At 40.3% G+C, this 16955-nt stretch overlaps 1 protein-coding gene across 6 annotated transcripts in view; it reads right to left on the minus strand.

Moving 5' to 3' along the window:
- ARHGEF12 (Rho guanine nucleotide exchange factor 12) overlaps positions 1-16955 on the minus strand; it is a 123560-nt gene that overhangs the window by 32527 nt on the left and 74078 nt on the right. For all 6 annotated transcript variants that reach the window (XM_067470773.1, XM_067470775.1, XM_067470776.1 and 3 more), the window contains 9 exons: positions 15791-15923; positions 14381-14416; positions 12722-12876; positions 11330-11476; positions 10890-10975; positions 9193-9318; positions 6663-6777; positions 2149-2249; positions 1919-1996 (listed from right to left, as the gene is read on the minus strand). In XM_067470773.1, coding sequence (XP_067326874.1) covers positions 1919-1996; positions 2149-2249; positions 6663-6777; positions 9193-9318; positions 10890-10975; positions 11330-11476; positions 12722-12876; positions 14381-14416; positions 15791-15923 — 977 coding nt within the window. The remainder of the gene's footprint in view (positions 1-1918; positions 1997-2148; positions 2250-6662; positions 6778-9192; positions 9319-10889; positions 10976-11329; positions 11477-12721; positions 12877-14380; positions 14417-15790; positions 15924-16955) is intronic.

Raw genomic sequence — 16955 nt, forward strand, 5'->3', positions numbered from 1 at the left:
ACCTGTTCGGCCCCACAACCGTTGTTGTGTGGAGTCCCACAGGGTTCAATTCTGTCCCCGATGTTATTCAACATCTACATGAAGCCGTTGGGAGAGATCATTCGGAGTTTCGGAATGAGATGTTATCTCTACGCAGATGATGTCCAAATCTGTCACTCCTTCTCACCTGTCACCAAGGAGGCTGTCCAGCCCTTGAACCGGTGCTTGGCTGCTGTGTCGGACTGGATGAGAGCTAACAAATTGAAATTGAATCCAGACAAGACAGAGGTCCTACTGGTCAATCGTAAGGCCGAGCAGGGTATAGGGTTACAGCCTGTGTTAGACGGGGTTACACTCCCCCTGAAGACGCAGGTTCGCAGCTTGGGAGTGATCCTGGACTCATCGCTGAGCCTGGAACCCCAGGTCTCAGCGGTGGCCGGGAGAGCTTTCGCACAATTAAAACTTGTGCGCCAGCTGCGCCCGTACCTTGGGAAGTCGGATCTGGCCACGGTGGTCCACGCTCTTGTCACATCCCGGTTGGATTACTGCAACGCACTCTACGTGGGGTTGCCTTTGAAGACTGCTCGGAAACTCCAACTAGTCCAACGGGAGGCAGCCAGATTGCTCACCGGAGCGGCATACAGGGAGCATACCACCCCCCTGTTATGCCAGCTCCACTGGCTGCCGATCCAATTCCGAGCACAATTCAAGGTGCTGGTTTTAACCTACAAAACCCTATACGGTTCCGGCCCAGTGTATCTGTCCGAACGGATCTCCCTCTACATCCCACCTCGGAGTCTAAGATCTTCTGGGGAGGCCCTGCTCTCGACCCCGCCTTTATCACAAGTGAGACTGGCGGGGACGAGGAGCAGGGCCTTCTCAGTGGTGGCCCCCCACCTGTGGAACTCACTCCCTGGGGAGATCAGATCAGCGACTTCCCTTCTCTCATTCAGGAAAAAGCTGAAAACTTGGATGTGGGACCAGGCTTTTGGAAACTCTGGCAGCTAAAAAGAAAGACCATAATGATGGGCAAATAATGACGAAACCTATCGGACCTATGGAACGCGGAACACTGACCATGAGACTGTTTATTGATGTGCTATTGTGCTATATATTGATGTTTTAATCTGTTAATTGTTTAACTATTGTAATTGTTTTTATATTTGTATGTGTTTGGATAAGGGCATCGAATTGTGCCTTCTTTTTGTAAGCCGCCCTGAGTCCCCCCTCGGGGGTGAGAAGGGCGGGGTATAAGCAGCAGAAATAAATAAATAAATAAATAAATATATTGAATATTTGTGCCAAGTTTTACCCAAAATCTAGGGAGCGCAGTGGTGTAATGGGTTGCACCCTTGTACCAGCAAGACTGCAGACCAAAAGATTGGCGGTTTGAATCCAGAGAGTGGGGTGAGCTCCCATCTATCAGCTCCAGCTTCCCATGTAGGGACCTCCCACAGGATGGTAACATATCTGGTCATCCCCTGGGCAATGTCTATGCAGATGGCCAATTCTCTCATACCAAAAGTGACCTGCAGTTTCTCAAGTCACTTCTGACATGACAAAAAAAAACCCCCGAATATCTGTACTCTCTCTCTCTCCATTTCTATAATTTGTCTCTACAGCAGACAGGCAATCAAGGTGGAAAAGTCAATTGTTTCTTATATAACAGAGGAAGATTAAGAAGCATCTAGTAGCTATTGGAGACATGGAAAAACAAAAAACAAAAACAAGTCAATTAAAGAGCTTAATAAAAGTATGATCAAAATCTAAAAATTCATCAAGAGGGGAAAAGAATCTACTATCAACAATATCAAGTAATGTTGAGCATAGGATTCAAACACAGCCACCGTCAGATGCCCCATGAGTCAAGGACACTATAAAGTATTGATAAATGTTAACAGATCTGTGGGACTTGGGCTAATAGATCTTTTCTACTCACCCTGAATTCTTCTAGCATAGGGCCTTCCAACTGTTTCAGATAGGACAAATCAAGCCGGCGCTGGTAGTCTTCTAAATGCTATACATTAGAGAAGAAATGCACCCAAATCAAGTTCAGTTGGAAAAAATAGTTAACTGTGCTAAAGAAGATCAAACAGAAATCCCAGTAGGATCTCTAAGATCACTCCTTCAACAATAATGTTAAAAAGCGTGTTACTTTCTTCTGCTCACCTGCTTGTTTTCTGCTTCTTTGACTGCTTGGTTCACAAAGTTGAGAATCTGTCGACAATGATCGGCGGCTTTCTTCACTTTCTCCTTCTCCCCAGGTTGTTCTAAAAACAAAACAATTACCTTTTAGGGTGTGCCAAACAACCTAATGCAAAACAAAACCAGATCTCACCCTGCTCAGTTTTATTTATTTCGTATCAAATGCATTGCATAAATTAGTATAAAACTGATAAAAATAGAAGGAGCACAGACTGTTATATATTTTTTGACCAGAAATAGGCAACAGCAACGGCATTGTCTGTAGCCTCCAACAATTCTTCCTCTATACATGAGGCAGGGCAAAGTGGACAAGCACACAGATGTGGAGTTGTCTGTTCTGCTCCACAGTCACACAAGGTGTGGGATTGTTTTTGGCAGTGCCATTTTGCCAGGTTGCCTTTTGATCTGCCCACTCCACTTCTGAGTCTGTTCAGGGACTTCCAAGTTGCCCAGCTCAATTGACAATTATTAAAAGAAAAAAAAAAACTTTGGAAGGATATTTCGTTTTTGCTAGTGGTCATTAAGTTAGCTTCCACTTATGGCACCCCATACGCTGAAGCTGACTTGATGTCCGTTAACAACAAAATATTGAAATCCACAAGCATGTAGGCAGTTTCAACAGAAAGGAGAAAACCATGAAAATAAACAAAATCTCGCAAGCAGTATATTTTAGAAACTCTAAAATTAGGACAGTAATAAAGGACAACACTCGGAAACACATGGGAATTCCAGACAAAAAACAATCAATCAGGGGCAGAACCAGACAAGAATCAATCAATCAAGGCCAGCTAACACCTCCTAAAAAGGATTCCCCCAGGCAGGAAGCAGCCAAGCCTTGAAGCTGCAAGACTTCACACATCACATTCACAGTGATGTGTGAAGTCTAACAAGGTTATTCTAACAAGCCATGAACACCACACAATATGTTCTAACAAGCCATGAACACCACACAGTATGAAGCTCTGCAAAGAGAAAGTTGCATTATTTTTGTGTTGAAGGCATTCATGGCCGGGATCACTGGGTTGCTGAGAGTTTTCCGGGCTATCTCTCCTGACATTTCGCCCACATCTATGGCAGGCATAATCAGAGATTGAGGAGTCTGTTGGAAATCGGGAAAATTGGGTTTATATATCTGTGGAATGTCCAGGGTGGGAGAAAGAACTCTTGTCTGTTTGAGGCAAGTGTGAATGTTGCAATTGATCACCTTGATTAGTATTGAACAGCCTATATAAAGAACAATATTCAAAAACATGGGAATTCCAGACAAGAATCAATCAATCAGGGACAGAACCAGACAAGGATCAATCAATCAGGGCCAGCTAACACCTCCTAACATTTTTTTAATTTATTTCCAACATTTATATGCCATTCTTCTCACCCCAAAGGGGACTCAGAGCTGCTTACAAGATACATACATACACACATACATACACACAATACATTATACCATGAGCACAGTACAATATCAGCGCTATACATCACTATATTGTACTATACAATTATATTGTAATATTATTAGTAATATTACATATAATATAAAATATATAATTATAATATCGTATTATTATATGATACCAAGTTTGCAAAATTTGTATTGTTTTTTTATCTGTTTGTTTTGTTCTGTTAGAAATGTAATACAATGTTCTGGTTGCGGATGACACGATAAATAAAATAAATATTATTATTATTGTTATATTGTATTACATAATAATATTATAAGTATTATATGTCTATATATTATATTATATTATACAAAAGATTCTCCCAGGCAGGAAGCAGCCAAGCCTTGAAGCTGCAAGGCTTCACACTTCACATTCACACTTGCCTCAAACAGACAGGAGTTCTTTCTCTCACCTGGACATTATTCCATAGATATATAATCCCCACTTGAATAGTTTCCAACAAACCTCACAACCTCTAAGGATGCCTGCCATAGATGCGGGCAAAACATAGGGAGAGAATGCTTCTGGAACATGGCCATGCAGCCTGGAAAACTCACAGTAACCCAACAAAATATCCTTTCAAAATATTGTTCTTTTAATGGGAGATCACGACTGCATACTGCCCTCCACAGCCCTGCTCAGGTCATGCAAACTTGATTAATTCTGGAATATGGTTTCCCCTTTTCCTACTGCCTTCCACTTTACCAAGCATTATCAACAATGCTATTGTCATGTGATGCCATTTTATGATACAGCCAAAGTAAAAAAAGTCTCAGTTTGCTCATTCTAGAGAGAGTTTGGGATTGATCTATTTATTTACAGTATTTATATTCCACCCTTCTCACCCCACAGGGGACTCAGGGTGGATTACAATGTACATATACATGGCAAACATTCAATGCCATCGACACACAACATATATAGACAGACACACAGAGGCTATTTAACATTCCAGCTTTTTCATGAGGGTATTCTGGACACCAGGGGAGCTGTCGCTTCACCGTCCATTTGTGACATTGATGAAGTACTTCCTCATTCTTTGCATGCTTGCTGGAGATTTTTATGGTGTCGTAAATTAGTCTCCCCGCATAAGCGGTACCTAAATTTCCTACTTGACAGATGCAACTGTCTTTTGGGTTGCAAATGTCGACAGCAAGCTACACAAATTGGTCAGAAGCTCACTCCGACCCGGGCTGGCTTTGAACTCATGACCTTTTGATCTACTCTAGGAATGATCGACTAGACCCTTTGGCAATCCACAGAACTCTCCCCGAAATGGAATAGATTCTTTTTCTCTCCGTTTTTTCACTGCCCAGCTTTCAAAACCATATACACAAAACAGAAATATGATGTCATGGAGAGAAAAGATATACTGCTGTCTTATTTATTGTGGCTCCTTCCCATGTCACAGTCTGAAGGCATGAAGTCTGGCAACAAATCGTTTGTTTGTTTTTTCTGTTGGCAAACATCTTGCTTGCTTGCTTCAAACAATGCTTCACAGCAGCTTCTACAATGATAACATTGGATGGAAGTACATCTGGATCTATTAATAGATCTGTAAGTGATTAGCAAGGATTCTGGAGACCCAACTATTTAAGAATGGTAGCAATAAAATGACTCTCTCTCTCTCTCTCTCTCTGCCTACGCTGTATTGCTAAAATGAAGAACGCATTGGGTAAGCATGAATGGAATTTTGCTTGGAAGGAGTATGACCTGTCATTCATTTCTGGTATTCAGAATAAATTCCTGGGTCTGGATTTTTGACTTCATGTTTTGTTTTTGGTTTTTTTTTTGCATAAGAATCTGGTTGTTGTATATTGGAGTTACAAGGGCAAAAGATGTAGAGTTTAGTGCCACAGAATAGCAGCACAACAGTGCCAAAAAAAGCCAACGGGATTTTGGCCTGCATAAATAGGAGTCTAGTGTCTAGATCCAGGAAAGTCATGCTCCCCATGCTCTATTCTGCCTTGATTAAACCACATCTGGAATAGTGTCCAATTCTGGGCACCACAATTGAAGGTAGATATTGACAAGCTGGAATGTGTCCAGAGGAGGGCAACTAAAATGAGCAAGGGTCTGTAGAACATGCCCTATGAGGAGCAGCTTAAAGAGCTGGATATGTTTAGCCTGCAAAAGAGAAGGCTGAGAGGAGACATGATAACCATGTATAAATATGTGAGAGGAAGTCATAAGGAGAAGGGAGCAAGCTTATTTTCTGCTTTCCTGGAGACTAGGACATGGAACAATGGCTTCAAACTACAAGAAAGGAGATTCCATCTGAACATTAGGAAGAACTTCCTGACTGTGAGAGCTGTTCAGCAGTGGAACTCTCTTCCCTGGAGTGTGGTGGAGGCTCCTTCTTTTAAGGCTTTCAAAGAGACGCTTGATGGCCATCTGTCGGGGGTGTTTTGAATGCAATTTTCCTGCTTCTTGATGGGGGGTTGGACTGGATGGCCCACCAGGTCTCTTCCAACTCAATGATTCTATGATTCTAATCACCTCTCAACAAAGGATTCCCCCAGGCAGGAAACAGCCAAGCTTTGAAGCTGCAAGGCTATTCAATGCTAATCAAGGTGGCCTATTGCAACATCCACACTTGCCTCCAACAGGCAAGAATTCTTTCTCCCACCTTGAACATTCCACATATATAGAAACCCTACTTGCCTAGTTTCCAACAGACCTCACAACCTCTGAGGATGTCTGCCATAGAGGTGGGTGAAATATAAGGAGAGAATGCTTCTGTAATATAGCCATATGCCTGGAAATCTCACAGCAACCCATTGCATTATTTTATTTTTACTGTATTTAACATTACGACACTTTAAAACAGTTTACTCATTTTTCCTACTAAGTCCTCTCCACCAAGAGAAAGACAAGGGGCAGTTTAAAGGGTTGCAGCAGTAAATAGGCAAAGGCAGTAACTGGCACTCTGTAACACCGTAAATCAAAGCAACAGGGTTCTCTATGAAACACTCAATTGTTCTTTGCAACTGTCAAAGCATCACCCTCCCACCGACAGAAAGAGCCCCATAATACCTGAGTACTTTGCAATATTATCCAGCAGAAGGGGATATTTGGTCAACCTCTGCATCTCGGTGGGAATTATGTCTTTTAGCTGCAGTCGGCGACAGAGTGGGTTGCTTTCTGCGTCCTAAATTTAAACAGCATAATAACAGTATTTGTCATTTTTATTACGACTATAATTACCTGAATGGGCCCCATCTATTCATCATATTAATGTCTTGCTGGTTCACATTACTAGCAATTAAACACAAGTCAGGGAATGGCCAAGATTTATCAGGCAGGTAATGCAGTCCTGTGGTTATTGGGCAATTACATGGAGAAAACGCTCGCTGCAAAAACCGGCGGCAACTTCCTTCCTTTATGATTTCATACAGACTTGATAGCATTAGCAATCGATCTCAGTCAGTATTTTTATTTATCGTGTTAGGGGCCAACCAAACAGTTGTGTTGCATTAAAACAAACAAATAAACAAACAGAACACAAAGTCAGTGACCTTGGAGGAGACGTCTTAGTATTTTGTGTTATGAAGAGCATACACTTCAGAATTTGAGTCGTTTCCAAATTACCAGAAACCCAGCCCAATTTGAAAAGCAATTCCCTTGTCTAGCAGGGCTTATAGTCTGTTTTGAACCTGGTTTAGGGCAGGAGGGCTTCCATTCTGTGTGCAAATAAAAGTGAGGGCATATTTCACTTTCAAACCCAGGTAGCACCCAGTGGCGCAGTGGGTTAAACCCTTGTACGAGCAGGACTGAAGATCAACAAGTCAGAGGTTCAAATATGGGGAGAGTGCGGATGAGTTTCCTCTATCAGCTCCAGCTTCCCATGCAGGGACAAGAGGGAAGCCTCCCATAAGGATGGTAAAACATCAACGGTTTTTGTCCCCAGAGTATATTTCCCCACCTGTATGAAGGTCTATATTTATGACCCCGTTCCTTTAGGAGTTTCTCCCCCACAAACAATCTGCTCCATCCGTCTCTCATCCTGATTTTAGGATTTTTAGTATCTTAGTTTTTATCTTGCACATGCAGCCAGTTCATTGTTATGTTATGTTATTTTACTGTGTATGATTTTGCTTTATTGTCTTTGTACTCATACGTTGTATGTATTTTACTGTGTTGTTATTGTGTTTTGATTTTACTTTATTGTAATATGCTGTTGGGCTTGGCCTCATATAAGCCGTCCCGAGTCCCCATTGGAGAGATGGTGGCAGGGTATTAAAGATGATGATGATTATATATTGGGGAAAAATACACAAGCACACCCCAAAAAAATTAAAACTAAAGTTTAAGTTAAAACCAGAATACTATTCATTAAACCTAACAGATTTCCAGATAGAAAAAAAAGATAAAATATACTTTTATTTAACTTCTGCAGCAAGAACACTACCAGCACAGAAATGGCGTGAGAAGGACTCCCAACAACTGACTCATGGTTTGCCAAACTTATAGACTATATGGACATGGATTCCCTAAAGTTCCTGCTTCAAGACCAGATGGAGAGACAAAAAATAGATTGGACACTGCTGAAAGAATATCTCCAAACAATGAAACTTATAAATTTTGTACAGAGAGAGTAGTCCTGACATGAGGCCGGTTAACAAGAAAACAGAGGAAAGAAAAAAAAATCAAATTTAAACAAATAGATAAATAACTAATTCAAATTTTAATAGAGAAAAGAAAAATAAAAACTTATAAATTTTGTACAGAGAGAGTAGTACTGACATGAGGCCTGTTAACAAAAAAAACAAAAAAAAAAAAACAGAGGAAAGAAAAAAAAATCAAATTTAAACAAATAGATAAATAACCAATTCATATTTTAATAGAGAAAAATGGTGAAAGTTGTGAGCAAGTTGACAAGAAGAAAAGAAAACAGGAAAAAGGAAATCAAACTCCCAGTGGAATGGACCGGAAGACACCATGACCCCCAATCCTTATGTATCATCCCCATTTCTCTTGTCTTGTTCTTTTTATATTATTCTTTTTCCCCCTCCTTTTTCTTTCCTTTTCTCCTCGACCTAACCTCCTAGCCACTCTATCCCAAATTCTTTTAATGTAAATATTGAAAATCATTGCAATAAAGATAATTAACAAAAAAAGGATGGTAAAACATCAAAACATCCGAGCGTCCCCAGGCAACGTCCTTGCAGACGACCAATTCTCTTACACCAGAAGTGACTTGCAGTTTCACAAGTTGCTTCTGACATGAAAAAAAAAATCCAAAACTCCCAAGCCCACCGTTGCTCCCAGTGTGACTAGAAGTTTGATTTTTGGCTGAATTTGGTGTTTTGGGATATGTAGGGGCACACTTTGGGGGCAAAACCTTCGCATTCAGAAGATTTTGGCTATTTTTTGACCAAAATATTAATGGACCTTTTATGTGAGGAGGGTTTGGAGTGTTTGGTGGGCTTCAGGGCAACACTTTTGCTATCCCTACCTTAAAGACATTAGCCAAGTTACCCAATGAATATATTGTCCAGAATTCCTTATTTTACCATCAACTGCCATCTCTGCTAGTCTTTTCCTACCACTTAGAAGGACTTACCTGGACAAAGGTTTGGAAGCGAGAGTCCTTCTTCTGCCGCGATTTGATCACTTCTAGAGCAAAGGGCTGGTTGCTACAGAAGGTGGCAGTGGCTTGCTTCAGTTTATCTTCCCCTGCTCCACTGAACTGAGGAAATAAACCAGAAAACCAAAAATTGCAAAAGGCCAAACACTTTCCAACAGAAGCTGTGGAATGCACTGTTAATCTAACAGCAAAGTCAACGCTAAGGGCAAAGAGGTATCCAAAATAAGGCTAGCTAATATCTCATAAGAACATCCTTTAGGCTTTAGCACCACTTGTCTTCTCCCCCACCACATCAAAAATTCCTACATCAATGTTTGGAAGCAGGGATTCAGATTATGCCTTAAGTTTCTCATCCTTGCAAAGAACAATTCTCACTGAACTCTCCGGACTTTTGGCAAACGACAACATATAAAGCAATGCATGTTCAGCCAAAATGGATACAGCTCAGCTCTGAGTGGAATCGTGTGGGACTTAAGAGAAAATATAACAAACTGTATGTCTTTACTATTGCATATACACCTTAGCGTTTGGAGTATATAATGTCAAAGCATGTATATGCTTGGGATATGGAATCTGGAATTTGTTGGAAATAGCAATCTTCCAAGCCTTCACTATTTGTTTGTTAATGTATATATTTGCTAACCTGTATTGTACGTATATGTTGATTTACCAGTTTGACTGTATCTCTTTGGTGTGGGAGGGGCTACAGACATGCGATTGTACTGAGCATGTTCAGACTCAAAACTCCAATTTTATTATCAGTATGCTTTTGGACATTAATGGAAGCAGATGTCATTTGCACTTACACAGGAACAGTTTACTATATGTTTGCTTTGAGAAGCAGTGAGTACAATTATACAGTCTGGACTTTCATAAGATGTATTTTTAAAGACTTTGGACTATGGACTATTGATAAAGAATGATGCCCTGTGTTCTCAACACAGAGAAATTACAGCCTATCTATATCTGAACTTTAATAAGAAATGTGCCTGTATGGTGAATTTATACAAGATGTTTGTGAGTAAACAAGATGTGTAATTTTTTAAAGAAGACTTTGCTTTTTGTCTCTAAGTGTGTATTTTAAACTAAGATGTTTCAAGGCAACTGCAACTGCAATTTTAACTTCAAAGAAACATCTTTAAAACTCTGCTAGCCAAATATATTTCTGTACCGTGGCGTGTCTTTGTCTCTGGCAGTTCAAACAAATGAGGTAATTGGTTTATCAATTGAACAGCCAAGCTATATGTGTGCCATTACATGAATGCTTGTGAACATTACTTGTTCAAAGGGTTGACTTCTAACAAGGTTATGCCTGTTCTTGACAAGTGGCTTTCAAAAGGTGGTCTCCAGATATTCACGGAGATTCACATTTGCCAAAAGGATATGACATCATTTTTCCTTTTCAAAAAGGTTAAGAATGCAATTTCCCCCAAAAGAATTAAGTTTAAGTGAAACATGTACCACATGCCGTGTTCACTTCATCTTCCATAACTATGGCTCTGCAAGACTACATTTATTTAAGAAATAGGAATTTCTCAGACAATAGATCTGAGACAATACAAACTTACAAGGCTGACCTATGGCACGGTTTGCTTTTTTCATTGTCCATCTTCAGTTTCTTGAAACATTTTACTTTTTTGGAAAGAAAAAGCAAAATCAAGCAGTTCATTTACCCAAGTTAACAAGTCCTCTCCAATTTGATCAATGACAGACGTCTCATTCCGTTTCCTCACTGCTTTCATCTGCTCGTTCAATCCAGCTACACAAAAAAAGAAAAGGGATACAATTACTACCTGGTTTGGAACTACTGAAGGAATAGCATCAACCCAGTCTCACTTGAAGAGCCAGAGAGCAATACACTTCAATCAAAGTGCCAAAGTTAAGTTGGAGGTCACAAACTCAGTGTGCCTATCAGTCCATTTAAAACAAATGAGGTAATTGGGAAAAAGTGTTTTGCAGTCAGCATGTATCTAAGTACTAGCTGTTAGTTTACAGAATGTTTCAAGAGTAATACACAGCTGTTAACCTCAAACAGATTGGTGCAATCAGACAAAAAAACTATGCATTTAACCACTGCCATTTATACAAGCAAAACTCGGGTACCGCCCCTCACCATGGAGTTGAAGGATATCCTCCAAGTTTGAAAATATCTTCCGCAATTCAGAGTGAGGCAAGATCCCTTCGCGAGACACACGCTGATAGAAGACCTGGTCCAGAACCTTCAGTGTACGGACGTGAGCGCGTTCCGTGTAAAATAATTCTGGAAGTCAGTAAAAGAAACAGAAGGTCTATCAGATGGCCTTGGCATAATGTAGTTGGGAAGGAAGTAAACAGTTTAGCATCTGGAGAATCCAATTTGTCAGACAGTCAGTGAAAGGGATTTAAGCCATTTTAGGAAAATGTCGATTTGTGGGGTCAACAACGTAAGTCTGTGGAAAAAATCCCCATTGATTTGAAGGATGTGAACAAAAAGAAGTGATACGCTGCTCGGCCAAACGACTGGATAAGAAACAAAAGATGTATGAATGTTGTTTATGAGCCAAATGGTTTAAAAATCTGCATGTCAATTCTGGTTGAAGAGAAAGTCAGTACTGAAGTATGGTAAAGATAAAATAGCCCATGTATAAAAATGGAAGCAAAGCTACCCCTTACCATGGTGTGGGAGGGGCTACAGACATGTGTTTGTACTGAGCATGTTCAGACTCAAGACTTCATTTTGTTATCTGTATGCTTTCGGACTTCAATGGAAGCAGATGTCATTTGGACTTACACAGGAACAGTTTACTATATGTTTGCTTTGAAAAACAATGAGTACAAATATACAGTTTGGACTTTCGTAAGATGTATACTTAAAGACTTTGGACTATGGATTATTGATTAAGAATGATGGCCTGTGTTCTCGGCACAGAGAAACTACAGCCGATCTATAACTGAACTTTAATACGAAATGTGCCTGTATGATGAATTCATACAAGATGTTTGTAAGTAAACAAGATATTTTATTTTTCAAAGAATTTTTTTTCTAGGTTCTTGTGGGTTTTTTCGGGCTATAGGGCCATGTTCTAGAGGCATTTCTCCTGACGTTTCGCCTGCATCTATGGCAAGCATCCTCAGAGGTAGTGAGGTCTGTTGGAATTAGGACAATGGGTTTATATATCTGTGGAATGGCTGGGGTGGGGCAAGGAGCTTTTCTCTGCTGGAGCTAGGTGTGAATGTTTCAAGTGACCACCTTCATTAGCATTTGAAGGCCTGGCTGAGCCTGGGAAAATCCCATGTTGAGAGTTTTTTTTTTCTCTGAGTGCATATTTTAAACTAAGATGTTTCAAGGGAGAGTATATGTTTAGGGCTACTGCAACCTCAATTTCAACTTCAAATAAACTTCTTTAAAACTATCTTTTGTGTGCAGTGGCATGTCTTTGTCCCTGACAGTTCAAAGCCATGGTTTATCAGTTGAACAGCCAAGCTACCTTTGCTTGTGAACATCACTTGCAAAGCTACCCCTTACCATTAATCACTTCCTGGCGCTTAATCTCAGACGGCTTCAGGCCAAGCAACACCTCGCGGCTCACAAGCTGCTGCCAGTTGGGCGGGTCCGTCTCCATATCGAACTCAAACAGCTCGTCTTCGCTCTGGATATCGCCTGCGCCCAAACTGTCCATCCTAGGAAGTAACGTTTAGTGAACTCTCTTTAACATAGGATGGAGAGATGAGACGGAGCAAGCTAGTCATGATAAAATGAACCAGGAACTTGATCAAAACAGCCAACAAAGTGACAAGTAGAATTATAGAATCCTAGCATTGGAAGAGACCAGGGGCCATCCAAACCTTCTGCAATGCAGAAAAGGCACAATCAAAGCATCCCCGACAGATGGCCATCCAGAATGTTTAAAAGCCTCCTTTCCGAGGCAGAGTTGTATTGTTGAATAGTATTTTTTACAGTCAGGAAGTCCTTCCTAATGTTCAGGGGGATCTCCTTTCCTGTCAGTTGAACCCATGGCTCCACTGAGTCCCTTGTCTCCAAGGCAGCAGAAAACAAGCCTGTTTCCCTCTTCCCTATGAAATCCTTTCACATATTGATACATGGCTAGCATGTCTCCGCTCACCCTTCTCTTCTGCAGGATGAACAGACCCAGTTCTTTAAGGTGCTCTTAAGAGGAATTCATTGTCTCCAGACCTTTGATCTTGTTAGTCTCCCTTCTCTGGACACTTCCCAGTTTAAGAGTCAATATGCCTCTTGAATGCCTGTGCCCAGAACAGGACAAAGGGTTATTCCATGATAGCTCTGGCCAAAGCAGAATAGAGGGGCACCACGACTCCCTTTGATCTAAACACTGTACTTTTGATTGGCTTTTTGAGCTGCTGCATCACATTGTTGGTTCATGCTCAACCTGTGGTCTACTAGGACTCCATGTTCTTATTCACATGAACTGTGATATCCAGTAAGTGATCTCCATGGTTAAAACTCTTGCCAGAAGTTTGCCAGTTATTATAAACATGTTTAATCTTATTCTAAAATAATTGGTGAAGAGATAAGACTTGTCTGTGACTCTATAGTCCAACAGAAGTGAAAATCTCTCACTGCATTGTTAGCGTAAATGTGTACGAGTTATGAATGGTTGAAATTATTGGCATTTGAAAATTAGAGATCAAAATTGGCTTGACCTGCAGCATACCATTTGATAAAAAAATATATATTAAGGTATTTGATATGCAATGATTGCAGCCCCTGGTGGTAAAATGGATTAAACCCTTGTGCCAGCAGGACTGCTGACCGAAAGGTCGGTGGTTTGAATCTGGGGAGTGGGGTGAGCTCCTGTCTGTCAACTCCAGCTTCTCATGCGGCAACACAAGGGAAGCCTCCCATAGAATGGTAACATATCTGGGTGTCCCCTGGGCAACTTCTTTGTAGACGGCCAATTCTCTCACACCAGAAGCGACTTGCAGTTTCTCAAGTCGTTCCTGACACACACACACACACACACACACACACAAATGCCATCATTGTGTGTTCCTGCACAACAGAGGGTTGCAGTGGGCAGACCTCTGGTCTCTTGATTCTATTTGAACTGGATAAGGAAATAAATGCCTTTAGACGATACATAGAGTTTATTTTTACCTAATTCATGTCAGAATCCACTTTAAACATCTTTATGATTGTACTTACTTGCGGAAGGATTTTGGAGTTCCTGATTCTGCTAACCTACAAAGCAAATAACATTCTTGTGAAACATTGGTCAATAGCATGAACTAGTTAACCACAAAAGTTATGTCAGGTATATTTCTAAAGGAGGTGGAGTGTTTATAATATGTTTTAGTATGTTTAAATATGTCTATTTTAAATAATCTTTTTAGGTGAATTTGTGTTTTACAATGTTGTATCCCACCTTGAGCTGTATTATTACACAAGCCAAGTATTTTTCATCAGATATAACTTTAGGTCATTCTTATAGAGCTTTTTGCACTGAATTCAGATCTGTGTTCATTTTTTCTCTATCACGTGTAGCTGAGGCTAATTGAATAATTAATGCATTTACGCACTGATATAAATTAGATTCTATTGATATCAGTGCGTAAATGCATTAATTATTCGATTAGCCTCATTTATACATGATAAGAGAAAAAATAAAAATCTGAATTCAGTGCAAAAAAAACCTCTATAAGAATGACCTAAAATTATATGTGATGAAAAATACTTGTTGGTTCACTCTTTTGATGTTCCAATTTTTTTCAGCTAAGGATATAATTAAAAAAATAAATTTTAAAAAAATACTTGTTGGCTTGTGTTATATGAATATGATGTGAAATGTGCATACTTTAGTGCATACTCATGGTTAAACTCTTGTGTTGCTGAACTGCTCATCTGATGGTTGGCAGTTTGAATCTGTGGGATGGGTGAACTCCCACTGTTAGCCCAAGCTCCTGCCAACCTAGCAGTTTGAAAACATGTAAATGTGAGTAGATAAATAGATATCACTTTGACGGGAAAGGCATAAGATGCTCCAAGCAGTCATGCCAGTCACACGACCAGGAGGTGACAACGCAGGCTCCTCGGATTGGAAATGGAGAACAGTACCTCCCCCCAGAGCCAGAGATGAGCACTGCCTCCAAAGCCGGAAATGAAAGGAAAGGCCTCTGCCTTTGTTTGTGTTTGTGTGTCCCTTTGTATTGTAACAAGGTACTGAATACTTGCTGGTATCTGTTTACACTGTAATCCGCTCTGAGTCACCACAGAGAGAAGCGCAGAATATAAATAAAGTATTATTATTATTATTATTATTATTATTATTATTACTTTACAGTAGTCCGCCATATTTCAAAAAGTTGACATGATGGAAAAAAAATAAAGACATCTAAAATTAGCATAAAATTTATTTAAACTGTGCTACTCTCATTTCTGATGATTACAAAAAGTTTGATTGTGTTGGCTTGTGTTATTCGGAGCAGCAGCAGTGATTCCTCCAAATAAAGACTTGGAGAAGAGCTAATAATCCCACTAGATTATTATTAGGTGTGCTACTCATTTCTCCCTCTCACCAAAAGGCTAGTGGCGGCTGTTTTGAGGGCAAAGACTTACCTGTCAAAGTCGCCTTCTTCTTCCAACAAATGGTCCAATGGAGGAGATGGGAAATCAAAGATGGTGTTGGTTGTGCGAGGTGTACCGTCCACAGAGTCGCCTGAAGGAGGAGTTTCTCCAACTTGTTTCAAACCTAAAAATATACATATACATACATCTATATAAATAAAAATGTAATGTTCGTTTTTTGGGATTAATATGACTCAAAAACCACTGGACGAATTGCCATTGAATTTGGACACAAGACACCTACTAACCCAAGGAGTGGGTTATCACAAAAAAATTGATTTTGTCATTTGAGAGTTATAGTTGCTGGGCTTTATAGTTCACCTACAATCCAAGTTTCCACCAATGATGGAATTGAACCAAAGGTGGCACACAGGACTCCCATGACCAACAGAAAACACTAGAAGGGTTTGGTGGGTATTGACGTTGCGTGTGGGAGTTGTAGTTCACCTACATCCAAAGAGCATTGTGGACTCAAACTATGATGGATCTGGTCCAAACTTGGCACGAATATTCCATATGCCCAAATATGAACACAGATGAAGTTTGGGGGAAATAGATCTTGACATTTGGAAGTTGTAATTACTGGGATTTACAGTTCACCTACAATCAAAGAGCATTCTGAACCCTACAAACGATGGGATTGGGGCAAACTTCCCACACAGAACCCCCATGGCCAACAGAAAATACTTAAGACCATCCATTCCAACTCCCTTCATCAGGGCAAGAAAACATAATCAAAGCCCTCCTGACAAAGAGCCATCCAGCCATAGATAGAGATGGATAGATATGATTCACACACACACAGAGATATAGTATCATAGATTGGAAAGGGACCCCTAAAGAAGGACAATGATATGTTGCATGTTCCAGAGTAGGCAAACCAGACACTCTCCACATCAACACTGACAAAGAAAGATCAAAAAATACTGTTTACCCACAAGCATAAAGACATTACATATATTAGAAACCAACACTTTCCCATTACTTTATTTTCCAGATCACCAGACTGGGCCACAGCAACGCGTGGCAGGGGACGGCTAGTATATTTATAAAACAGGGCATGAGAATTATAGCAATATTTTTCCAACTTTGGAGAATCACACCCATTTTCTTTCACATCAACCCAACCTCATTTTCTGTGCTTCTTCGTTTCGAG

Source organism: Anolis sagrei, chromosome 7, assembly GCF_037176765.1.
Source record: "Anolis sagrei isolate rAnoSag1 chromosome 7, rAnoSag1.mat, whole genome shotgun sequence".
NCBI lineage: Eukaryota > Metazoa > Chordata > Lepidosauria > Squamata > Dactyloidae > Anolis > Anolis sagrei.